Source organism: Peromyscus maniculatus, chromosome 14 (genome assembly GCF_049852395.1).
Source record: "Peromyscus maniculatus bairdii isolate BWxNUB_F1_BW_parent chromosome 14, HU_Pman_BW_mat_3.1, whole genome shotgun sequence".
Taxonomy (NCBI): domain Eukaryota; kingdom Metazoa; phylum Chordata; class Mammalia; order Rodentia; family Cricetidae; genus Peromyscus; species Peromyscus maniculatus.
In genome coordinates, this window is record NC_134865.1 from 90,872,745 (window position 1) to 90,899,710 (window position 26,966).

At 40.7% G+C, this 26,966-nt stretch overlaps 1 protein-coding gene across 15 annotated transcripts in view; it reads right to left on the bottom strand.

Annotated features, from left to right (window-relative positions):
- Abcb5 (ATP binding cassette subfamily B member 5) overlaps positions 1-26,966 on the bottom strand; it is a 93,934-nt gene that overhangs the window by 50,294 nt on the left and 16,674 nt on the right. For 12 of the 15 annotated variants that reach the window (XR_013044566.1, XR_013044567.1, XM_006988289.3 and 9 more), the window contains 10 exons: positions 23,981-24,172; positions 23,737-23,908; positions 20,259-20,383; positions 20,005-20,182; positions 18,381-18,494; positions 17,976-18,086; positions 14,394-14,519; positions 11,761-11,964; positions 5,956-6,126; positions 1,369-1,530 (listed from right to left, as the gene is read on the bottom strand). Coding sequence is in view for 13 of the 15 variants with exons in the window: in XM_006988289.3 (XP_006988351.1) it covers positions 1,369-1,530; positions 5,956-6,126; positions 11,761-11,964; positions 14,394-14,519; positions 17,976-18,086; positions 18,381-18,494; positions 20,005-20,182; positions 20,259-20,383; positions 23,737-23,908; positions 23,981-24,172 (1,555 nt within the window). In the remaining 2 variants the exon portion in view is untranslated. The remainder of the gene's footprint in view (positions 1-1,368; positions 1,531-5,955; positions 6,127-11,760; positions 11,965-14,393; positions 14,520-17,975; positions 18,087-18,380; positions 18,495-20,004; positions 20,183-20,258; positions 20,384-23,736; positions 23,909-23,980; positions 24,173-26,966) is intronic. The other 3 variants (XM_076551584.1, XM_076551581.1, XM_076551586.1) reach the window with 1 other exon arrangement.

The window sequence follows — 26,966 nt, forward strand, 5'->3', positions numbered from 1 at the left end:
CAAGTAGACTGTACTTCTTTTTTGTTTCTTTTTTTAGTGTGTATACATGTGTTATATGTAAGTACACGTGTGTGTGCATAAGTACATGTGGGTGTGCACATGTAGGTGCATGCATGTGTGTATAGGCCACAGGTTAAAACTGAGTAGCTTCCTCTATTCTCCTCTATCTTACTTTTTGAGGTAGGGTCTTTCATTGAACATGGGTTCATGAATTTGGCTAGATTGTCTGGCCAATGAGCTCCAGAAATCTGCGTGTCTCTGCCCATCTCAGAGCTGGAATTTCAAATGGAACCACTGTATCTGGTTTTTACATGGTGTTGGGATCTGAATTTAAATCTTCATACTTGCACAACAGGCATGTTATTAACTGAGACATTGTCCCAGCACCCTCCCCACTTTAACAACAAAACAGCAAAAAAAAAACCCAACCAGGTTGGCCTTGAACTCACAAGGATCCTTGTGCTTCTGCCTCCTGAGTGCTGGGAAAAGGCCTGAGCCACTATGCTCTGTTTAAGATTATATTTCTGACTTATGTTTTGTTTTCATTACTTTTTAGATTATGCTAAATAACACCTTACTTACTGTAGTGGACAAAGTTGTAGTTTTGTTATAAACTTGAAGAATGGATAGAGACTCATAGCTTTCTCGATTTCCTAATTTGTAAAATAATAATCCAGACATCAAAGGTAGGGCCACACAGTTGAGGAAGTGAAATAAACAGGAAAAGATTGAAGTTATTTACCCATAGAAGAGCCTTTAGGGAGAAATCTGTCTTCTAGAATAAGAGACGCAGGAGAAGAATGAAGGGGATGGCTGGGGCTTAATCCCCATCACTTCTACGTATGTGCCTTGAGGAAGGAGTTGTGTAAAATACAGCAGCATGGATTCCACCACATGCAGAAATGTGGATCCTGAAGAATGAGAGCTGGCCACTTTATCCGACTGCCCAATATGAGCTCTGTATCCCACCTATGAGGATGTGAATGTATGGAGCAGAGTTTGTGAGTATGTGTGCTCATTCTGCAGACACCTATTGACTTCCACTGCACGCCGCACACGCGGTCAGGTGTATTCGGCATTTTAAAGCCCTGGCCCTTCTGCCTGGAGTCAAAGAACTTCTAATATCTGCCTCTCACTGTCCCTAGTCATTCTCCTGGCACACATCTTTCTGCACGGAAGGCTGATCTTTCCCTTTCAATTTTGTCTTTGTCTCCACACTGCTATCTCATCCCTCTGGCTTTCTTCTCAGTTTTATCCCCGACTTTGTAGCCTTCTAGTCACTTTCTTTGGGAATGTAACCCTGTCCCCATCCATCCTGCTCCCTACGTCACAAAGAAACATGCAGATGTAACATCCTGTAAATCCTACCTGTGCCATGGCGAGTGAGTAGTACAGCCCCTGCTTGGCCATCAGTTCAGCGTGGGTCCCCTTCTCTGCCACCATGCCATCCTTCATAGTCACAATCATATCTGCTCCACGAATAGTGGAAAGCCGATGTGCAACCACAATTGTCGTCCGACCTTTGCTCGCCTGCCAGACAGAAGACATGGGAAGTAAACAGAAGAGTGTTAGAATTAACCTCTGCAATAGTCAGGACAACTTATTTTTACAGTATTATTTTACCAGGAATCTTATCCTGGGATATAGAAAATCAGAATATTTAGCAGACTAGAAATGGCAGTAGAAATTAGAATATAAAAAAGTAATTTATTCCCAATGTGTTTTTTTTTAAATAAAAACTGTAGCATAGTACTAGAAAGAAACCTAACAATTTTTAGTTTGTCTAACCATAGAGCAAAAGGGATCTAAGATTTAAACTCACTGTCATCTCTCAATTGAGCATGTTCTTTAACAAGTTATGGCAGACTCAAGGTAAACTTTGTTTTAAAACAATCATAAGTACGTAGAAAGGTGCACATGGGGCATTGGTAGATGCATTTCAAACTGAATCCATCAGATCACACGGGCAGGCCGCTACCAGCACCTGGACGCCATCACTTGCCTTTGGTCACTGCCACTGCTTATGCACCAAAGGAGACCACTGTCTAATTCCCAGTACCTCTCCCTCTCCCTCCCCCTCCCCCTCCCCCTCCCTCCCTCCCTCCCTCCCTCCCTCCCTCCCTCCCTCCCTCCCTCCCTCCCTCCCTCCCTCCCTCCCTCCCTCTCTATTTATGTAATGGAATCTGTAGTCTATACTCTTATGTGTCTGAGTCTTGGTGTTCAATATTATGTTTTCGAGACGAACCATTTTGTTTCCCATATCTACACAGTATTTTACTGTTCAGGTATAATTTATCCATTCTTCTGCTAACTGGGTTTGAGTTGTCTTTAGTTTTTTTTTTTTTTATAATGTATAGATTCTTGCATGTGTTTATTTAGTGAACAAATTTATAAAGATCTATCATTTGTACACCTCAAAAGGGACTGCTGAGGCATAGGGCGTCCAGTCTATAGAGCCCCTAAAGCAGGAGAGTCCAGGCAGCATTCTATTTACACTAACAGTGGGTTGAATTCCTTTTGTCTGATGGATGAGTACTATTACATCGAAACCTTTATTTATGTTTTCCTAATGGCTAATGAAGTTGAACAACTTTTCAATTGGTTAGTGAAATATGAATGCTCTGTTTTGTGATTGGCCCAAATCTTTTGCCCATTTTTCTTTGGGAGCCATCTTTTTCTTTCTAATTATCAGGAGCTATTCACATAGTCTAGTTTTGGGGACTTTGTGAGAAGCTGTGTATTATTATAACTATTTCTTTCATGTATGTGGTTGTCTTCTCACTCTCTAAAAGCTGTCTTCCAATGACTAGGAACTTCCTATTTTAATGATGTCCAATTTAGTGACTCATCTCTTTTCTAATTGTGTCTTTTGAGTCCTATTTCAGAAATATTACCCTCTGTCACATACAGATGTTTTTCTGTTTTATCCTCCAGTTTTTACTATTGTGCCTTTCATGTTTAAACCTTTAATTCACCTGGAATTGATTTTTGTGCATGATGTCATTGTTAGCCTTTAATTAAATGAGTGTTCTAGTGGCCCTGCTGTAAGTAAGGTGAGATTATTCCAGGTATGTTTTTGTATTGTGCATTATTCTGTCGTCCAGGGCACCTGTCACTACACCACTGATACTCTGTGCTAACTGGCATAAAATTGAAATAGTTTTGTGATCTAGTAGTTTGAGCCTTTCAGCTTTGCTCTCCTCCATATGGTTGCACTTGCCAACCTTGAGCTATGCATTTTCCATCGAAGCCCAGCGCAGTAGCAGGCATACGACTGTCAGCATCACTGTTCATGCTACTACTATATCACAGGTATTTAATTTTCTTATTCCCAATTCTAGTATTATTCACTTCAGAAAAGGAAACTGGAACTCTGGACACCAAGAAACTTGTCCCCATTCTTTGCCTGCACCGGGAGGGTGGTGCTAGGCTCTGATGAAATTGCCTCCTCTCTCTGTGAAGGTCTCTCTATTGCAATGGATATGCTTACTGAGGTGAATGAGGTTTCTTTCAAAGTCTTGCAGTTCCAGTCTATCAGAAAAGGAAACTCCTCAAAACATTAGTGATTCATAATCAAAACTAATGAAATTATGATATAATGCTACATGGAAAATGCAGGGGAAAGCTGATGCATCTTGTTATGAGTATGTTTAAAATCTGTCTGTAGGAAAAAAAGGACTAAATAGGATATATCAAAATATTAATAGTGCATGCATTTAACTATTGAGCCCATGAGTTGTAATTTTCTTAATTTTCACAATTTCATAAAATGTGAACATATTATACTTTTGCTTAAAGTGTTGGAATAATTAGGGGAGCATGTTCTCTGTCTGAAAGGTTGTGTTCCCATGGTAATCTCTGCAGGCATATGTATGAGCAGAAGCTATTGTGAAGAGCTGAAAATAGTTACTTGGTGTGAGTAAAGGTCTTTTGTCTCAAAGCATCTTATTATTTCTTGAAGAAATGACTATTGTGATACATTTAATGTATTACTACCCAGGGCTACTCGTAAGGTGAAGGGCAAGCCTGAAAAGGCTTCAACATGACTGTTGTTTATGTGAGAGAAACCAGTGGGCAGAGATGAAGACTGGGAGCCTCTACCATCACCAAGCCTAAAATGTAAGACAGCATCTGTGAAAAAGCTGGGATATGCAAATAAGCAAGAAAGCCCATGCTAGGTCTTCCGAGCATATGGCCCTTGCATTAACTCTTCTCTCAGCTCTGGCCGGCTTCCTCCCCGGGAAATGTATTTTTTCTTGATAAACTACTTCTGTTTCTACTACTATCCTCTTGTCCCTGTCCAACCCGTTGTCCCAGTATGGTGATATTTTATTTGTACTGAAATGTGATTTTAATTTTATGTTAATAAATAAAGTTGCCCTGGGGTCAGAGCTATTAGAGCCATAGCAAGAGCATGGTGGTTAGAAGAGCTAGGTAGATTTCTGTGTGTTCAGGGATACAGCCAGTATTGGAGACATACGCCTTTAAGACCTGGAGGGCGGTACTTACAGGCAGTGATGAGGCAGTCATGTGGTTGGGTTTAGAACCAATGAGAAGGCAAAACAGAAAGACTATTTAAACACAGACAAACAGGAAGTAGCTCTCTCTCGGGGAAGCTAGGAGCACTGCAGGAGGTAAGATTTTATCTCTGAGCTCTGACCTCTCGGCTTTCTCTTTTACATTGGCTCTGTGTTTCTTATTTTAAAAAGATGATTGGTTACATCTACATCCCAGGACACAGGAACCTGAAATCCCAGAGGCTGCCCACTGAAGCCAATATCTCTTGATATCACTAGGACATTCTTAAGTGAGAAAAAAGGGGGAGACTAGAACTTTTGGACAGTAGGAAGATGGAGGTTATGCAGTTATAACTTCAGAACAGTAGAGTTTATGCTCTTGGATCTGGAGCATTAAAGAGCAGTCACAGTTAACACCCATGTCTCAGATGACAACAGGGTGTCCTTCTGGGATTTGATTTTTACAATTACATAGGAAAATAAAACTGGGCAGGAGACCTGTATTCAAAGCCAGCCTTTTGCATTAAGCAGATTTTTTTTTATTAGTTTTAACTCTAAAATATGCTAAAATATCTGTGAATGTCATATATGTGCATATATATTCAGACACGTGTGTGTGCTCACACCATGGTGTGTATATGGAGGTCAGAGGACAACTTCCCCAGGATCAAACTCAGATCATCAGGTTTGGCAGTTCGGCCTTTTCCTAATCAAGCCATTCTCACTGACCCCATATTCACACATCTGCTAAGAATGTACACACATATATAGGTAGTCCATAAACATACATATATATGTATACACACATATGATTGTATCTGTATATACATGTGTGTATAAGTACATGCACATTTTATATCAGCCAATCCAGCTAGGAAAGCATAATGTAATAATTTGGGTTAGTAATGAGGAATGAAATGTCCCATTCGAAGTGAGGCTAGGTCACTGAATGGTGTCAAAGTCATTCTAAAGTTTCTCACAGTTCCCAGTACTATTGAGGAAGATAACTAGAAGTCAGTGCTTTGCTACTTTAAGTGACATTGTGTTAATGTGAATACCCTTGGGAGGCATTAAGGAAGAAAAATGACTAGAGAAGGGAAGAGTCCCATCAATGTGAATGGAAGGAGCAAAGACTCCCACTACAGTTTCTGTGATGGGGGGTGTTACTGCTATGAGAAGATGAGACCTTTGGAATGGAATGGTGTACAGGATTAATGGCTTGCATAGTGTGTGTGTGTGTGTGTGTGTGTGTGTGTGTGTGTGTGTACTTAATGTCAACCATATCATTTACTTTCCCAAGTCATACCCTGCATCCATACCAGAGGAACTCTGGGAACTACTAGCTGGTATCCAAAGAACCCCAAATCTGTACTTTCTTGCACTTTTAAACAACAGGGAACCAGGAGTGTGGGACTCAGAAAAGATTCTGTGCACTTACCTTCTCCAGCGCAGTTTGAACAACTAACTCACTCTCTGTGTCCAGGGCAGATGTGGCCTCGTCTAAGATCAGAATTTTGGGGTTTCGAACTAGCGCTCGAGCAATGGCGATTCTCTGTTTCTGGCCTCCGCTCATTTGAGCTCCTTTTTCCCCCACTAGTGTATTAAATTTCTAATGACACAGAGAGGAAAAAGCACAAATATGGAGGTGTGATTAAATGATCAGAAGAGGAATGACAAGCACGTTTGTGTTCTTTTGTTTTGATTTGTTTTGGTTTTTTGAGACAGGGTTTCTCTGTGTAGCTTTGTGTCTTTCCTGGAACTCACTTGGTAGCCCAGGCTGGCCTCAAACTCACAGAATTCCGCCTGCCTCTGCCTCCCGAGTGCTGGGATTAAAGGCTTGTGCCACCACCACCCAGCACATTTGTGTTCTGATGGCAGCTTAACGACCACTTGAGCCTGGCCATTCAGAATCTTCGATTTGATCATTGTAAAAACAAACACCTCTGGGAAAAGGTCCTGGCAAACACAATACAGAAAGGTAAATTAGGGCCAAACCAGATAAACAGAACAAGGATTCCTAGAAAAATTCTTAATTGGAGGGAATTTTCAAATCTCTTTTAGATGACCTCAGAATACTTTAAAAAAACCGATGAAGCATTTACTGTAATATAAGTGTTTGTGGGAAATTTGATAGGCTGTCTATACTTTTCCTCTTGGAGGCTCTGAAAAGTAGTAATTAAAAAAATGAATGCCACTTATCAGGGTGTGGTGATGCCCACATGTAAGCCTAGTGCTGAGGAGTCTCAGGTAGGGTAATCAGGAGTTCAAGGCCGTTCTCAACTGCATATCAAATTCAAAGCCAATCTAGGCTACAGGAGAACCTGCCTTAAAAACAACCAAAGGCCAGGCATGGTGGACTATGGTTTAAATTCCACACTCAGGAGGCAGAGACAGGTGGGTCTCTGTGAGTTCAAGGCCAGTCTGGTCTACAGAGTGAGTTCCAGGACAGGAAGGGCTCTGTAGAGAGACCCTGTCTCAAAAAACAAAACAAAACAAAGCAAACATACAAACTGAACTGTTGCTGGAGAGCTTCTCTCCAGGTTCCCCAAGCCCCGCAGTCCCACAATCCACTTATAAAATAATCACTCAGATGCTTGTATCACTTATAAACTGTATGGCCGTGGCAGGCTTCTTGTTAACTGTTCTTATATCTTAAATTAACCATTTCCATAAATCTATACCTTGCCACGTGGCTGGTGGCTTACCGGCTTCTTTACATGCTCTTCTCCTGGCGGTGGCTGCAGTGTCTCTCCCCCCTTCTTCCTGTTTCCCCAATTCTCCTCTCTCTTTGTCCCGCCTATACTTCCTGCCTGGTCACTGGCCATCAGTGTTTTATTTACATAGAGTAATATCCACAGCACTGAACCAAACAAACAGAACCAAAATTTACCACAACTTCTTTTTTAAAAGCTGTATTTTTTCCTAAAAACATTTTTCAGTCTTGGGAAAAATTTAAGGCCCTTTCTATTTATTTATTTCTTGATAAATTCATTTTTAACAAATTGAATATTATTTTATTATAGTGGGATGACTTCTAGTGTTTGTGACCCATAATAGTCATATTCTGTTGGGTTATGGCACATATTTCAACAAGGATAGAAGTTGAAATATTCTTTCTAAACATTTAATTTCTAGAAACTTTTTTTCTAAAAAAAAAAATGTCAGCCTTGGGGCTGGAATATGGCTCAGTGGTTAAGAGTACTAGCTGCTTTTGTAGAGGACACACGTTTGGTTCCCAGCATCCACATGGTTTTTTACAATCACCTGTAACTCTAGTTCTCAAGGATCTGATGCCCTCTCCTGCCCTCCATGGGCACAGCACACAGGTAATACACAGAAATACTCAGGCAAACACTTATATACATAAAAACAATCTTAAAAAGGATGAAAGATTTCTAAAAAAAAAAAAAAAGTCTTATGGTAGACGAATTTATGCACAGTTTTGATAGATGCAGTCCTGTTGTTTTAGCAATCAAGTTACTGCAGTATGTCACCGCCACCAGTTATGGCACTATGACCTACAAAAATCTCAAGATCCCTTTCAGTCCAAACCTGACCTTGCTTCAAAATATTCACATTTGATTTTGACAGTGCAGATTTCTTTACGTGTTTTTGACAGTATCTAGTGCAGCCCAGGATGACCTCACATTTGCTGTGCAGCCCTGGATGACCTGGTACTGTTTTTGTGTCTCTCTTCCTACCTTCACATCCCAAGTGCTGGGATTACAAGCATGGGCCATTAATGTCTGGATTTATATGGTGTTTGGAATTGAACCCAGGGCTTCTTGCATGCTAGGAAAACTAGTGTGGTGGTGGTGTGGGTTTTGTTTCTGTTTTTGTTTTTTTACATTTTTTCCTTTGGTAATTTCATACATATATACAATGTATTTAGATTATGTCTACCCTCTGGGACCTCACTCCATCCAACTCACAATTCCTCCTGGACTCCCTCTGGGTTCAGTTCCCAACTTCAAGCCCCTGTGTCCTGCACCTGGTCAGGTAGAGGTATTCAGAACATGTTCTTGTACCTTGTGTCTAGCCTTTTCATTTTCTAAATGGTGGTTTTTAAAAGAGGGTTTTAATTTAATTTTTACATCTTTCTTTTTTTGTTTTTTTTTTTCTTTCCTCTTCTGGGGATGAGCTCAGGGCCTTGTATATGGTAGGCAAATACTCCACACTGAGTTACATGCTCAGCCTTTAGTTTCAGTTCTTTTTATAGTATTTTAAGGAAAATTTCATACATACATACAATGTATCTTGATCATATCCTCACTCCTCTTTTGAGACATTGTCTTATCATCCAGCTCAGGCTTCTCAATCTTGACCTTCTCCTGCCACTGCCTCTAGATCACACACACTTGGCCAGTTTACTATTTCTTTTTTAAGATTTATTTTTTTTAATCTTTATCTGTGTGTGTTCAGTGTGTGTGTGTGTGTGTGTGTGTGTGTGTGTGTGTGTGTGTACCTAGAGAGGCCAGAAGAGGGTGTCTGGTTCCCTGGTACTAGAATTACTGGTGGTTGTGAACTGTCTAATATGTGTGCTGGGAGCCAAACGTGGGTCTTCTGGAAGAGCAGCAAGTGTCATTCACTGTTGAACTATCTCTGTCCCCCATTTTACCACTTTAAAAATTAGTACATAGCTTCCTAAGAACTCTTTGCTTATCTTAATATTATGATTTTCTTCTTTCTCCTAAGGGATTACCGAATTAATTATTCTTTTGAGACTGTCTTACTATATAGCTCAGTTGGTCTTGTACTTGTTAGGTAGTGTGGGCTAGCCTCCAAATGGTGATCCTCCTGCCTCAGCCTACCAAGTGTTTTTCTAAATTTTTATTTTTGAAATCCAAGCTAATATTTTGCTCTAAGACAAAATAATTTTTGTCTGTGGTATAATGCAAAAACCACAGTTCATTGGATGTCTTGTTCCAGGACCATTTGCAAATTTTTTTTTCATCTGCTTAATTCTATTACACTTGTTAAAAATTGACACGTGGCCCATTTCTGGAGTCTTTGCCCTGATGCTCTACATATCCGCTTTCATTCCTCTACTGCTGTATTGTTGGTGTCTTGAACTAGATGTTGTGAGTGTGTGCCAGCTTTGTTGATCTGTTTTTAAAGCTGCTTTGTCTATTCTCATTTTGATTTTATAAATAAAAAAATATTTTAGAGTCCATTATCATTTTCTACACATATACAAAAGACTCATGGAAATCTCTGGTGAAGAATCAGATTTATAGGTCAACTTGAGAAGAATATATAACCTTAAAAACATTGACTCATAGTAAATAAGGTACAATTTACTTAGGTCTTCTTTCATTATTTTGGTCAATCTTTTATTAAATGTATTTTTAAAAAGATTTATTTATTTATGACTATGAGTGCTCTATCTGCATATACAACTTTATGCTAGAAGAAGGCATCAGATTCACTATAGATAGTTGTGAGTCACCACATGGTTGCTGGGAATTGAACTCAGGACCTCTGGAAAAACAGCCAGTGCTCTTAACCACTGAGCTATCTCTCCATCCCTTAAATGTATTTTAAAGAAAACTTTATTTTGATGACATTGTGAATGCTTAACAATTTTTTTTATAACTTTTGCTACCTTTTAAAGATTCAGTTGATTTTTAAAGGAAGTTTGAGCTCATTAGTTGTTGCTTTTTCTTGAACTCTTTTGGCAGTTTGTGTCTTTGAAGGAGTTGACCCTCTTCCAAGTTGTTAAATCCACAGGCACAGTGGGGTTCATAGTATCCCCTTGTGGACAACTTTACAGTGACTGTAGGATCATCGGTCAAGAATGGCCTTTCATTGGCCATTCCTTCATTTCTTCCCCTCTTATTCTCCCCCTCCTTTCTCCTTCTCCAGCTCCCTCTTTTGAGCTCCCTCCTATATTTCTCTCTCTGTGTCTCTCTGTCTGTCTGTCTCTGTCTGTCTGTCTCTCTCTGTCTCTGTCTCTGTCTCTCTCTCTCGATTATTTTGAGGCAGGGTTTCTCTGTATAACATCTCTGGCTGTCCTGGAACTCACTCTGTAGACCAGGCTGGCCTCGAACTCACAGAGATTCACCTACCTTTGCCTTCCAAGTGCTGGGATTAAAGGTGTGTGCCTCCACCACCAGGCATTCTCTCTCTCTCTCTCTCTCTCTCTCTCTCTCTCTCCTACTCACTTCGGCATTTGGATTACAGCATTGTGATTTACTATTAGGTTTACTGCAAGTGGCACCTTTGTCTATAAATGTTCTTTTGCTAACTTGCAGAGTTTGGTTAAAGAGTATGTGGAAATGCTCCCAAATTCTAAGTGGGAGGCAAGAGAGCACTGTGTGTTGTGAGGAAATTCATTGTAAGGAGTAAAAGGCCAGCAAAAGAAAATGTACCATTTCTCAACTACAGGAAAAGAACCTTCAAGCCTTTAGTGATATCGCTGGCTTACATGCCATGCTAATCACTATGTTAAATCATGGCATAATAAACATTGTTTTAAAAAGTTATTTTGCTACAATGCACACAGTGTGGTTTGTAAGTATGTCCTTAAAAAACGAATGTTTTTGTTATTGTGACGCTTTGGAATGACGGATTTTAGATGTAATTTAGTTTCAAGTGTCAGTTTTTTTCTTTTTAAATATATCTTACTGGGTGCACACCACAGTTTTTAGGTGGTTCTACTGAACTTAAACTTCAGGAAATGCAGATAAATGGTTTTATAACTATCACATAGTGCTCACTGGTACATGTCTTGTTGCCAAGAATTTCAAATTTATGACATCTTTTTACAGTTTCCCATTTCTTACTCAGTGTTCATTTCTTCTGCTATGTATAGGAGTAGCCCTGTCTGTCCCATTATCCTCGCTCACCAGTCCTGAAGGTGTACGCGAGCGCTCCATTCCCACTATTAGCCACAAGGTGGCGATACAAACCAACATTTTTTTTTTTTTTTTTTTTTTTGCAGAAAGCATTTCTCAGCTTGTGCTCAGGAAATCTCAAATTTCTTTGTCTTGCTTTAACACAGGCATCATTTTTTCTCTTCAATATACAGTGAAACACAATAAGAATTAAACACAACAAGGAGTTTTTGTAATTGACCTTTCACTGGCGTCTTTCTGTTTTTGGACTTTAGCATATTTTCTTCGCCACAGATGTTGCATCTGAAATACTTCCCACATTAACTCCCACTGTGCAGTGTGTGTTAGCCTCCCCTGGGCTGTGCAGAACGCGGACGTGCTCAGAACCCGGGCAGCACCATGCTCACCTTAGGAAAAGCCACTATGAAGTCGTAGGCATTCGCTTCCCTCGCTGCCTGCTCCATCTCCTCTTCACTAACTCCTTCGCGCCCCAACTTAATGTTATTGCCGATGGTGGTCCCAAACAAAACAGGCTCTTGGCTGACCACTCCGATGTGCTCTCGGTAATGCCTCACATTTTGGGCTCGGATGTCGTTCTCATCGATTGTGATCTGACAAACCAAAGAACAAAGCAGGGTGTGATGCTGTAGGAGGTCTTGGCTTTTGACTATCTTATTGATCCGAAGAATAAGCCGAGAAGCAGTATCTCGGCAAAGACTGGCTGTATTTCGGTAAAATATTTATGGTACGAGTAACACCAGTAGATTTTTTTTCTGGTAGGTTGGAATCAACAAATCTTCAAGAAACAATCAACTTAAAATCCTATGAAACCACAAATTAAGTATTGTCAATAAGATACATGCTCACAAACACTGTAGGTGCTACAAATGTTATTGTGGAGACAGACACCATCAACTTTGTTGTTTTAAGACTGATGGCGCCTGTAAAGTTCTAGCCTTCTTTATTTCTCATTGCCTGTTCAATCACAAAAGACAAAAGTTCCTTCTACTCATTGTTTTAATTAATAGTAAATAAACTGTCTTCGTTGGTAGCACTGTGACTGTAGCATATTCCAGGGACAGGATTGGATGTAGCCATCAGAGACTCCACTCCTCACAGCCCTGGCATTTATGTGAGAATAGACACTGCTTTGCATTTATCCAGTGATTTATTTAGTCAATATTAGCATGGACTCAATGTCTATAATATTTTAAACATGGGCTGAGACATGCAATTTAAAAGAGACCAGCTCCTACAAGATTTTCTTTTAAAGACAATAGTTAAGTAGAAGCACTAAGAATCGTATTCTCAGGAATATCAGCCTCAGGTGAGAGCTAATTTCAACATTATAGATTTTGGAAAATGAGAAGGAATAGCCCACATGTAAAGGCACTTGCTGTCCACACCTGCCCACTGGAATTCGAACCTTGGAACCCACATGAAGGCGGAAGAGGAGATGCAACTTGACAGTTATCTTCTGATCTGCACATGATCTGCAGCTTCTGTCACCCTCAGGCACTCTCATGGAATGCAACAAATACATTCTAAAAGAAGGAGCATGCTTTCTACAGATATTATTCTTCTAACACATTTTGAAATTCTATTTTTATTTTTTTGATATTGTTGTTTGTGGTACTGGGGCTCAAACCCAAGGCCTTGTATTCCAGGCGTGCACTCACCACCCAGGCACAACTTTAGCCCCTGCTTTTTCCTCCCTCCCTCCCTCCCTCCCTCCCTCCCTCCCTCCCTCCCTCCCTCCCTCCCTCCCTCCCTCCCTCCCTTCTTTCTTTCTTTTAACATAGTTTCACCATGTAGCCTAGGCTGGCTCTAAACTCATGAGATCTCTGCCTCAACCCCCTGAGTGCTGACAATTTAGGTATGCATCACCATGCCCAGCTAAATTTTGAAATTCTTCAGAAGACTGATGTGGTATTTGGAATGAAAATGGCCCCATCGACTCATGGGGACTGGCACTATTGGGAGATGTGGTCTTGTTGGAGTAGGTATGGCATTATTGAAGGAATTATGTAACTGGGGTGGGCTTTAAGGTCTTAGAAGTTCAAGCCAAGCCTAGTGTGGCTCATTCCCTTCCTGCTGCCTGCAGAACCAGATGTAGAACTCTCAGCTCCTTCTCTAGCACCATGTCTGCCTGCCATGCTTCATGCTATGATGATAATGGACTAAACCTCTAAGCTGTAAACCAGACCCAATTAAATGTTCTTTTATAAGAGTTGTCATGGTCACGGCATCTCTTCACAGGAATAGGAACCCTAACTAAGACAACTGGGCACTACAAACTACACTCTTTTACCTTGAACCTGGTCTGTAGTCTATTTACCCTGTTTATTATCTGTCTACATAAGAGAATGTGAACTCCCAAAGGCAGAGGCTTTTGTCTCCCTCGTTCTCTGAGGGATTCCCGGAGCCCAGACACATCAGACAACACATAAGTTGAATGAACAGACACACAGGAAGGCACTCAGCACGGCTCTTCTCAGTATCACATAAATACATTTGGCACAGCTGCCTGCTCTGTCACAGGTAGTGTTTCCATTCTGTGTACACGGCTTTTCTTTCTTTTTGTGTACATGTGTATACGCTCGTGTGTGTGTGTGTGTGTGTGTGTGTGTGTGTGTGTGTGCACTGTGTGTAGAGACCAGTGTCTGTGCATATGCACATGTATACACAGAGACCAGTGTTTGGGTGTCTTCCTGGATCACTTTCCTTCTTAGTTTTTCAGATAAGGCCTCTCGGGGAACCTGGAGCTCATCAATTTATCCAATTAGGTCAGCAAGCCTCAGGGATCCTCCTGTCTCCACCTCCTCAGCACTGGGACTGCAGATGTGCATCTGTCTGTCAAGCCTCAGAGACCCCCATCTTCACTTCCCCGGCACTGGGATTACAGATGTGCAAGCCATGCCTGGCCTGGCTTTAAGTGGGCGCTGTAAATACAGCACCTCTTTCTCACATAGCAAGCCCTGAAACACGGAGGCATCTCCCCAGTCTCTCCCACGTGGTTTTCCTAAGAGCCTGTACTTACACAGCCTTCTTCCGGGTCATATAGCCTCTGCAGAAGCTGGACTGTTGTGGTCTTGCCACTACCACTGGGACCAACCAAAGCCACCGTCTCTCCAGACTTAATCTTGAGATTGAGACCTTTCAGAATCTGTTGTATACACAGGAAATGACACCATTAGGAATGCTGGGCAACAATGTACATACAGTCAGAAAGTTAGTTTGTAATTACAAACAGAAAAATTCTTATGTGGCATATGAAAACAACCAGATCTTATATTTATTTGTATAGTATTTCATTTATATCTCTAATAATGTACAGTTTTGGAGTACAATATTTAAATTTTTCTCTATACAAAGAGGAGATCTAATTTAAGAGTTAGGTCATCACAGCAAACTGTTCACATTTTTTTGTTTTTTTTTTTTATTAGCATATTTTAATTGTAAAAAAATAAAGGGTTTTCATGAAGTCATTTTCTTACATATAATATATATAATTGATCACATTCATCCTTCCAGTGCCTTTTCCTTCCCTCTTCCCTCGCTCTTTTTGATTTCCTTCTTCTTTTCAAATAAACAATTTTTCCTAAACATGTATGTCTGGTGCATGCTCATGTGGATATGCACATTTGCATGTGTGCAGGTGCACATGCATGTGTGTGTACATGCACCTGGAGGCCTGAGGGTAACATCAGGAGTCTTCCTCAGTTGTTATCTGCCTTATATATTGAGGCAAGGTCTCTCTTTGAACCTGGATGGGCTGCCATACCCACCAGGTTTTAATTGAGTGCTGGGGATCTGGACCCTTTTCCTCATATTTGAATAGTGAGCACTTTATCTACTAAGCCTCTACCAAGCAAGCAAACTTTACATTTTTTTACTGAAATATCTTACATGAATCTTTTTAAAAAATTTATTTATTTTTATTTTATGTGCATGGGTGTTTTGTCTACATGTATGTCTATGTGAGGATGTCCAGTTACAGACAGTTGTGAGCTGCCATGTGGGTGCTGGGCATTGAACCTGGGTCCTCTGGAAGAACAGCCAGTGCTCTTAATCGCTGGGCCATCTCTCCATCCCCTTCTTACATGACTCTTATGACAACCAAGTTAAATTTTTATCTTTTAATTTTCAATGAATGAAATCTCAACAGGTAACTTTGAGTTATTCAAGAAAGCTCTCCCTTAGAATAGGTCTAACATTTCTACAAAGTATACTAAAAAAAGCCGTTGGCAAGCTCACAGGGACACAGGTAGATCTTAGTAGTTTTAGACACCTGCCTGGATCTAAGCACACATGACAGCACAGTGGGAATATTTACAAAATTTTCTCCATGTCTGAGAGTCACTACCCAGCTTTAGTTCCCAGAGATCTGCCATATGACAGCAGTCTCACCAACGACAAGAGCCACCTACGGATACCCTCAGAGATCTTTGCTTGTAACTGTTTTCAGCTCCAAAATGAGCCTCTCGTTTTGATCTTATCATTTTTAAAGAAACAAATATTTAAATAAGCACAGTGTGAAACCTCCAGTGGGCCAATCAGAAAAGCACTAAAAAAAAGGGGGGGGATGAGCATCCTGGACTAATGATAAGGGGTGCTTCTTCCATGACACTTTCATCCTCAAGTTGGTTACTCTTCATTCCACGGAAGAATGTGTCCTTCACTTAAAGTCGGTAGGCCTTAAAAATTAACTGTTCAGCCTAACGGAAAGGGTTATGTTCAAAAGCTAATTTAAGTGCTGGGGAGACGGCTCAGCAGATAAAAATGTTAGCCACACAAGCCAGATGACCTGAGCTCAATTCCTGGAACCCATGTTAAAAAAAAAAAAAAAAAAAAAAAAAATCAGTGCAGTAGAGTTCACCTAGGAAGATCACAGGCCAGCTAGCCTCGGGTTTGCATCAAATCAGCAGAAACAAGAGAGGAAGCTGTCTCAGCGAGGTGGAAGAGGAGAACCAAGTCCCGAAAGCTGAGCTGTCTCTGACCTCCACCCACGCAAAGTGGCAGGTCCGCTCGCCCGCTCCCATGCACACACCAAATTAAAACAATTGTTTGCCCAAATACGGTGGCCCACACCTATACAAGTTTGAGACCAACCTGGGCTACATAGTGAAAACCAGCTTCAAAATAAAGAAACAAGTAAAAGAATTGTTCAGAACCCAGGGAACATGGCTCGGAGCATTAGCATGGCACAGTTTGTGCTCAGGGGCAGAAGCCAACCTAAACGTATATTCAAAATGCAGCCTAAACTGCCGTGTTAAGAGGAAAGGCAAAAACTGGGGCAACAGTGGTAAGTGACAAACAGGTCACAAAACAAGAGACTTTGATGAGAGAATTCCAGTAAAAAGGGTAGTCAGAGAGAAAACAAGGAAGTGGGAGTGGACTCGTCATTTTAACCCGGATTCTATAAGGCACGTTAGAGGCGGATGCAATAGTAATCTCAGTAATCTCATCTGTCTCACTTAAAATTGTGCCCCCGCTTTTCTCCTAATTATGAATTTTGTTAGTAGCTGCCTTTTGCAATCCTTAACAATACTATTTGGGGAGTGGGTAGCAAAGGGAGTAAACATATTAATTAAACATAAGGAAAAAGTTAACAGAAAAGACAGATATGTTTTTCCAAGAGCTATTTGTTTTTTTAAAGATTAGTTTATTGAGTGCCCTCCAAGAGGTCAGTTGGCTGGGCATTAGCTAGACTTCAGTCTCCTTTTAATTGTTAAAGGGTGAGTGAAAAGAGTGGGACAGACTGTGTGTGTGTGTGTGTGTGTGTGTGTGTGTGTGTGTGTGTGTGTGTGTCCGTGCCTGTAAAGTGAGAGGAAGAGTATCGGAGACACAGCTGATGCAGGAGAAGCCTCAAAGATGGAAGAGGGGAAGGCCTAGCAGGTGTGTAATACCTGGTGGTTGGAAATTCCCAGATTCAAATGATTAAGTGTAGCTGGATAATACCCAGATGCCACCACGAGGTGGCAGCATTCATTAATCCAAGACATTTTGGTGCCCTCAGAAATGCAGAGTGGAGGAAACACGGAGTTAAAAATGCCTGCCACTCAACTACAGGAGAGCGGCTGGAAAATATAAATCACTGTCCTAAGAGATATTAGCCCACTGCTTATCAGTCAGCCTAGCTATCAGTCTAATTGAGTCTCTAAGCAAGTAGCCAAAATCTGGGTCAAAATTATCCCAGAGAGAGACTGGGGAGATGGCCCCCTGGGAGAGCACATGGCATGTAAGTGTGAGGACAGCAGTTCAGTTCCCTGGCACTGATATTAATGCTGGGAGGGGTGGGGGGTTTGGGAGGCAGCAACAGGGGATCCCCATAGCAAACTGGCTAGCTAGACTGGATGAATTGGTGAGCTTTAGGTTCAAGTGAAAGATCCTTCTTCAATCTGTAAGGTGGAGAATGATCAAAGAGGACACCAAATGTTGCTCTGTGGCCTCCACAGACATATGCACACATGTATAAGCACACCTCACAGGTGAAAATTCTCACACATACACATATACCACACATACACAAGCAAAAGGACCTTAAAAAAATCCCACAATAGAATATTCTGGCCAGAAGATAATGTCAGAAAAGACTACAGTGCAATTGAATTGAACCTACCTTGACAGATGGTCTTGATGGATAGCTGAAAGAAACATTTTTAAATTCTATGTTTCCTTTTATACATTCAGGTTTATATCCAGTTGTTGAAAAGTTATCTATATTGGGTTTCTTGGAAGAACAAAGAGATTGTTATACATCTTTAAAGGGCTAAGCTGATACTGCCTCTATCCCCAAATGGTTTAGAGATGGGCTTTAAGTTTCTTAAGTTCTTGTTTTGGAAGTGCATGAGTTGGACATGGAGTTTTCAATAAAAGACGTTTTCCTCACAAAAGAGTTAAATGCAGTAGTCTTTCATCCCATAACCAAGTGACCACTATGGTTTTAGTGAAATGAACATGCCTATCTTTTGGGCTCCTTCTTGCAGTAAGGACAGCTATATTTCAAAGCAATGAGAGCTCCTACCTTATCAATAACCTGGAAAATATTAAAGGCAGCTCCCCGGGCTATGGTGAAGGTTTCCAAGTGAGGGGCTGCAGATCCAATGCAATAACTACTATGGATCACACTGAAGAAAACCTACAGAGACAGAGTAAACAAGAGTCACATTTCTGCAGTAATAAAGACAACAGGATGGAGGACATGTGTGGCCTAGGTTCACAGAGAAGTATGAGATGGCTCAGGTGAGAACACAGGCCATCCCCAGCATTCTTGGCTTTTTCTTAGGATGGCTCTCCACTGTTGCAGGAGTTTGTCTCTACAGCTGCGGTGGCATTTGAGCTGCCTGAACCATGCTGGCCCACAGGAAGCTGCAGGCAAGCTCAGTGCTCTCGCTATGCACCCCTCCCCTCCACTATGGCCATTGCTGGAAGCTTTAGCAAGAGAGTGATTGAAGTTATAGCTCAGAGACATTGTATTGTTTCTGTCCCTGCTTTAAATTTTTTTCTGTCACTGGACAGCTGTCCATATTTAGGCAAATGACTCTGTAGAAAAAGTCAAACAAGGAAAGAATTCTACAAGGTGGTGCACTTTTCTCCGTCATGCAGATGTGGGAACTAGAGGAGCAAAACTAGCTGCAAATTCTTCATATGAGATGAATGAAGAGCTTAAAACATTAACTATGAAAGCCTTAAGTATAAAAGATTAATTTAATTGAAAGAAGAGACATCTACATAAGATGAGAAGACCAGACAAAAATAAAAGCATCGGAGCAGGTCATTTTGCTCAGCCTGAACTGATGTGTTTGCCGTAGAAACTGGAGGGTAACTGAATGAGTTGCAGTTTCATACGTAGCGCTAGCAGTTTAGAGGACCTGGGTTGCAAGGTTGGAAAGGGCTGCAGGAAGCCTTTTTTTTTTTTTTTTTTTTTAATGTATGTGTGCGTGCGTGCGTGCGTGCGTGCGTGCGTGTGTGTGTGTGTGTGTGTGTGTGTGTGTGTACACTAGTGCAGGTGCCAGAAGAGGCCAGAGGGCATAGGGTCCCCTGGAGTTGGAACTGAAGATAGAGGCAGTTATGACCCATCCCCATCCAACATGGTGCTGAACCTGGGTCTTCTTCAAAAGCAGTACATGCACTTAACCATTGAGCCACCTCTCCAGCTTCATGTAGTTTGTTTTAAACATGGCTAAATTCTGGGAAGGATAGAGGAGCAAACCATATTAGGATCTAAACTACTGCAGGACTTTCAGTTAGCAATGCCTCTGTGGACTGTGATCTAATCCCAGGAAACCCGAGAAGAAATGACTTACTACAGACTAGCCATTTTCAGCACTGGACTAATTATTATTATTATTATTGAATTCCCCACTGTATTTATTGGTGGGGAATTCAATCATGACTATGATTCTTCTGAAAGCACAATGCTTGGCACAATGAGGACACAAAACATGTTGGATGAATAAATCTTAAGTATACATATATATATATATTACATACATATACATTTAATGTAATATATTTATCAGGAGAAGGTAAAAATGTTTATTTAAGACATATTTGAAGAGTCATCCTCAAAGTGAAATTTTCTTATTAAACTCTAGGTAAGGAAAGATGATCTAAGCCTGCTATCTTTGTTTTCAAACAAGACTTACAGCAAGAATAGTCCCGATGGTGTAACCAGGCTCTCCACCAAAAATCAAGGAGGTTCCATACCAAAACGCCAGCCCGTAGGCTCCATTCATGAAGAAGTAGACCGCTCCAAGAGACAGCTTTGCAGCTGTAGCCTTCTTTATGCCAGCGTCCTTTGCGTCTTTTAGATTCTGTGTATACCTTACAAAGACAAAACACCAATAGCCTTGGGAGAAACCAAAACCACGCACCTTTTCTCACAATTAAAGGGACAGACCTCTGAATTTCTTTCTCTTGGGCTCCAAAGGCTGTGACTGTTCTGATTGATGACAAGACTTCTTCAGCTACAGCCCCAGCTTTGGAATAGGCCTCCAGCTCCTTACTGGTCAATGAGATGACCATCTGTAGTAAACACAACCACTGTTAAACAAAGAATGAATCTGCTATGGTTTGAATGCGAAGTGTTCCCCAGAGGCTCAGCTGGTGGTGTTATTTTTGGGGAGTCTATGGGACTTTTAGAAGTGGGGTCTAGCTGATGGCATAGGCTACTACATGTGGGTATAGCCCACTTCTGGCTTTCGTCTCTTTCTCTACTTCCTGGTCCTTGGAAATCGGAGGCCCAGCCATACCCTTCAACCACCACCGGCTCTACCCTCTACCTTCCTGTCATGGTGGACTAAAACAAACTCTGAGCCAAAAATAAACTTCTCTCTCTCTTGTTATTTATACCACAGCAACACAAAACTGACTCTGATAGTTAGTTTTAATTGTCAGCTTGACATATCTAAAATTAGATCAGCCTGGCCTATGAGCATGTTTATTGAGCAGTATCTTGATCATATTAATAGAGGTAGGGACACCTGCCCATTACAGGTGGCCCCATTCCCTTGGCAGGTGGTCATGGGTTGTGTGGGAAAGGAGAAGGTGGAGCACAAGCATGCACACATTTCTCTCTGTTCGTGATTGCTGCTTTGACATCCCTGCCATGATGGATGATAGGATGGAACTATGAGCTAGAACAAACCTACTCTCCTAAGTTGCCTTTGTCAGAGTGGTTTTTCACAGCAGCAGGAAAGGAAGCCAGGGCGTTATCCAATGGAGAACTGAGGCAGTGACAATTGACAGATACTTAACCCACACACAGCTTGAATCCTGAGTAGCTTTTCATTACCCAGCATCTAAATCCTCATCTGACTTTTTCTTCTACCAGTGATGCTCTACTGTTTTCTCTCTGTGTTTTTAAAGCGTCTTTTAGCTGTGGGTAGTTTTATTGGTACAATGGGGAATATTTTACTTGGAAAAGGACATTAGAAACATTTATTTTATGGGCACTGAAAATCAGTGAACCTTATTTGAATTGATTTTTTTTTCTTTTGCACAAAGAAAGGATTCCAGGGTGTATAGGTTACAGGACTATGGCAAGAAGAGGATCTTGGTCTCTCATATGTATGGGGAATGGTCTTAAAACTATTACTGTTCATACATGATGGAGTATGCTCAGTAAATGCTTTATCTCTCGACCCTAGGAGGTGAGACAAAGTGAAAAAGGAGATCATTATTATTGATGGCAGTAGGTGCAATTATCTGATTTCTCAAAAAATCTGAAATAGCGAGTATCCCTTCCTCTGTTATGAACCATTTGCCAATTCTTTGTAGTCTTAATTAGTAAAACAGTTCAGTGAGAAGAACAACAGCAATACCACTTCAAGCTGGGAGTTTGATATTGTCTACTCATGTAGCAAGCTACCTGTTTCCAAAATACCAAAGTACATTCCATGCAATTGGAGTCAATTTGGTGTACAGGAAGCTTGAGTAGCTGGTAAAGTCATGGGAAGTCATAAATTGAATACTGATGTCTTAGTTGGAGTTACTATTGCTATGATAAAACACCATGACTAAAAGCAACTTGGAGAGGAAAGGTTTATTGTGTTCACAGTTCTATATAACAGTTCATCATCCGAAGCAATGAGGACAGGAACTCAAGTAGGGCAGGAACCTGGAGGCAGGAGCTGATGCAGAGGCCATGGAGAGGTGCTAATTACTGGCTTGCTCCACATGGCTTGCTCAGCCTGCTTTCTTATAGAACCTAGAACCGCCGGCCCAGGGGTGGCACCACCCACAATGGGCTAGGCCCTCCCCCATAGATCACTAATTAAGAAAATGCCTTACAGCTGGACCTTATAGAACATTTTTCTCAGTTGAAGCTCCCTCCTCTCTGAAGACCAAATTGATATAAAACTAGTCAGAACAGCTAATCATTTCTGAGTTTACTTAACAAAGACAATTATCTTCACAGTAGATCATTAGTGCTAAGACTTGTACATATTGAATATTCAGTAAATACTTGCCAAGTTAAACTGAACTGAAGGGGATTATTCACCCTATGGTCTCTCATTTGCTTTCTCTTTAGTTAATACAGTAGTGAAACTTAGATGCCTCTGCTGTTCCTTTACAACTTGTGTCCACCTTTCTCATGAATGGATAAGGATCTGCTCCTGGTAACACATTCTGGGTATTTTTCCCTATTAAGTGATCCTTATTTCATCAAGCTTGAAATAAAGATGAGGATTATAAGGTCAACTCCAGAAACCAGAATATCACAGACCTATGGTCTAATGTTCTTCAGTGGGATAGCCAGTGGTACAGTGTCCATGTTCCTCTAAATGACCCCTTACTCATATTCCTGTGATTCAATAACCCCACTGAAACACACTGAGTCACATGTATAAAGGATGTGACAGGAGAAGGGTGATTAGAGGAAGGGGAGTGAGAGTGAGGGGTGACAAGAAAGGGCAATGGGGATGCATGTGATAAACTACATTTTACACATGTATTCATGAAACCCTTGTTATGTAAAATTAATATGTGCTAATAGAAATCTTTAAAAAGATCTGTTCTATAAATACCCAAGATTCATTTTAAGAAATCAGTCAACCACAGAATATTTTTATTGATTGGACTTGTATACTGATAGCAAGTGAGCAAGGAGATTTTATGGATTTGATTTTTGAAAAATGAATATTACAAAATTAAAAGTAACAGTGCCTCTGATGTAAGTCCTGGGCATGGCCACTGGAAACTGTGGAGACATGATTTTGAGAAAAGTTAGGGATGCACGGGATGCTAGAGGACACACACACACACACACACACACACACACACACACACACACACATACACACACTGGCTTGTGAACAAGATTACTATCTTCTGGTATGTGCACTAGAACATTGCTCAGAATGCAATGGAGAATGAAAATAGAAATTTGTGTAAAAAGCTGAAGTATGTTTACTTGAATGTTAACATATATTCTAAATCATTTAAAGGTGTGTAAAATGTAAACTTGAAGAGACTGATATCAAACAGCATTTTAAGTGTATATTACTTGAGGATTTTTTACGTTCAGTTCTACCCAATACCATGAACTACTATGCATTTACTGGGGGGATTTAGAATATACAACATTCTGTTGGCAACAATTAAATGTCCAGTGTGTACTCATCATCCTCTATCTGTGCTACCCTTTGAAGCAGCACAAGGCTATTTTTCCTGTTAGTAAGATATTGATCACATCACATCTTAGCCACATAATTTGAAGATATAATGGTGATTACTGTTTAAAAGACCAGAGGTTGATAATCTCTCTTATGCTTTGGGACACACAGAATAAACAGAAACATCCCTTTCTCTTTTGCAAGCTTGGTTAGACGTTGTGCTTATTCTGCTGCTGCCAGGACCCAGCCTGGCTTGCTTACCCTAGAACACACTGCTGACGAAACCATTATGGCAGGAGATGTGGATAGAACCACCAGGGAGAGTTTCCAGCTCTTCATCAAGCTCATCACCAGGCCAATAGAAAACCCAGACATGTTCTGAAACAGCAGAGCGATCTTATCTCCAATACCATCGCAGATTTTGTTGATGTCACTGCAACAAAGAAGTCCCTATGGTTCAGTTACATACACAACAAGTCCACACACGACCTATTTCTTCCCTTACCCAGCCATGCGCGTGTTAAGTTCACAGACGTCACTGCCATCAAACCAGCTAATGTCTTGTGCCAAAATTGAATGAAAAAACTGTTTTCGAATTCTCATGGTTTGCCGGGCTGCAGTTATGACCCAGAAGGAAATCTGTATGTAGCCAAAAATGAGGGCAGCTGCTCCTATCCCAACATAATACAGAGTCAACCTGAGGGAAGATGATTGGAACATTAGGCTGAAGCACAGCATTCTCCAGTGATGAGACAAACAAAACAAAAACCATCAAAAACTACTGAAAATAGAAAAGAAATCTAATATTTGCTAAAATTTATTCTGGAAACTAAAAAATACCTAAAAACACCAATAGTAATAGAAAGAACAAATTTTGAATAGTCTTCTAAGTTTCTCTTTACAACATCTAGAGCATATTTTTGACATTATTAGTAGAAATTAGTACTTTAAAACATGTTTGTTCTGTTTTTTTTTCAGTATTTATAATACTTTCAGGTGGAGAAGTTATATTGAGGTAATTTTAAAATAGGTCTAAGTAGAATAGGAGGGAAAAGAAAATGTTACCACTCACAAACAGCTGACAGAGGGTATATGTAGGTGTGTGTGTGTGTACATATCTCATATCTATCACTTATTCTAAAATTCAATATAAGGAACTTATGTTAAGGTAATATGTACAGAGGTTAAACTTTGTGGGTGGCCATTTCAGTGATCATAATAATATAGAAGAGTTGAAAGGAGTTTTAACACCTGTGGTGGTTTGAACATAATTGCCCCCTCCCCCCCCATGAGCTCATAGGGAGGGGCACTATAAAGAAGTGTGGCTTTGTTGGAGTAAGTATGGCCTTGGAGGAAGTGTGTCACTGTGGAGGCAGGCTTTGAGGTCTCATACATGCTTAAGCCATGCCCAGTGTCTCAGGCCACTTCCTGTTGCCTGCAGATCAAGATTTAGGACTCTCAGCTACTTCTCCAGCATCATGTCTGCCTACATGCCATCATGTCACACCATAATGATAATGGACTAAATCTCTGAAAATGTAAGCTAGCCCCAACTAAATGTTTTTCCTTTATAAGAGTTAGTGTGGTCATGGTGTCTCTTCACAGTAATAAAAATCCTAACTAACCCAACACCTTTCTAGGAGGATAGGTAAGAAACAGGGCTATTTAATAACTACCTATCAGGAATGCATTATGTGAGGCTCTAGAGCTACAGTCATGTGCATTATAGATATTGATATTCTGGTAGAAAGATAGACAGGATATAAAGAGCAAGAATTTAAGGTGTATTTGAAGGGAGTAAACAAGAGACAGGTCACGGAATAATTCCTGTACATGCATTGTTGAGTGTACATGGGTTGGAAGAGATAGTACAAATAATAGAATGCTTTAAGAAAAGTTTCTTTGAGGAATTAATATTAGAGCTGCATCTAAAATGTAATAGAGAGTTAATCTTTAAAAATCAGGGAGAGGAGCTGGCAAGATGATTCAGTAGGTAAAGGCACTTGTTTCCCAGCTGACAACCTGAGTTTGATCCCTAGGACCAAAATGTAGTAGAAGGAGAAAACAGATTCCCAGGAACTGACCTCTCACCTCCACAAACATGACATGGAGAGTGAGTAATCCCATTTTACTTCCTGCCAAATAAATTATATATATGGAGAAAGAACAGGTCTCTCCTGGGATGGACAAAGCAGAAAAAAATGTGTGGCATGGTCCAAGAACTTGTTTAGCTAGTTGAAAATGCAGGAGAAAAATGGCCCAACACAGACCTTTAGAGATCATGCACTCTTTCCGTTTTGTTGCAAGGGAAGCAAAAGGTCACCAGAATAGCCAGGCACAGGGTGGTCCTACACGCTGAGCTTTGTAAAAGGCCACGCTGGCATCTTTGTTGAGAATGGGTAAACATGATAACAATGGGAGCAGAAGTTACTGCAATGAGTCATGGGAAAGGATAAGGGCTTAGATGAGAACCGTAGCACCTAAGGTACAAACATGTAGAGAAATGCTAAGATTCTTGCTACTAAGCCTGATGGCCCGAGTTTGATCCTTAGAACTTACATTATAGAAGGAGAGAACTAATTCTCACAAGATGTCCTTTGACTTATACATGTTCATAGTGACACACACACACACACACACACACACACACACACACACACACACACACACACAGAGGCAGTCACACACACAATCAAGCAATCAATAAATGCAAAAAGAACTTTTAGAAAGTGCAGAGTCTAGATATATTTTGGAAATAAAAATGATCAGACTAATGGACTTTCAGACAGACAGACAGACAGACAGACAGCCTTCTTTGCCATAAAGACAACCAGAAGACTGTGAGGAAAAACAAACTCCCTCTCCACTGTTTCTAATCACTTTAAATTCCATATACCTTGAGAAATATGTCCTGCTTCTTGATTGCCAGCCTACACACCCATCCCTGAACTCAGTACCCCTCATAATTCCTAAGAGGGAGGGAGAATCTGAAAAGTTCTCCCCGTGGGGCTTCCTGCATCTATGGCAATGCCCCTTTTACATGGGAGTCTCCACTCTTTGAAGCAGCAGACAGACCCTGGTGACCTCTTTACTATGGCATAGGTGTTTTGATTTCTCAGTGTTTTGTATTTTGTGTTTATAACAATAAAACAATTCTTTGTTTAATATACCCTTTCAAACAAAGTGGGCAATAGAACAGGATACAAGGAATGAAATCAGGGGAGAGGCCAAGGACGACTTTCTGGCTTTTGTTGATTAGTGTGGTCAGTAGAGTGCCATGTGCAGACATGGGGTACTGGGGATAGGACAGATTTTCAGACACTATCAAGAGATCTGGTTTGGACATATTAAAGGTCCTGAAATGGGAGTTTGGAGACTGAAGGACTGGAGAAGGTACTAGGATGGAGATGGAATTAGAAAGCCAGAGCTTCCAGGCAGAATTCCAACAAACAGCAAAAAACATTCTGGGAGACAAAATATAAAAATGTAGG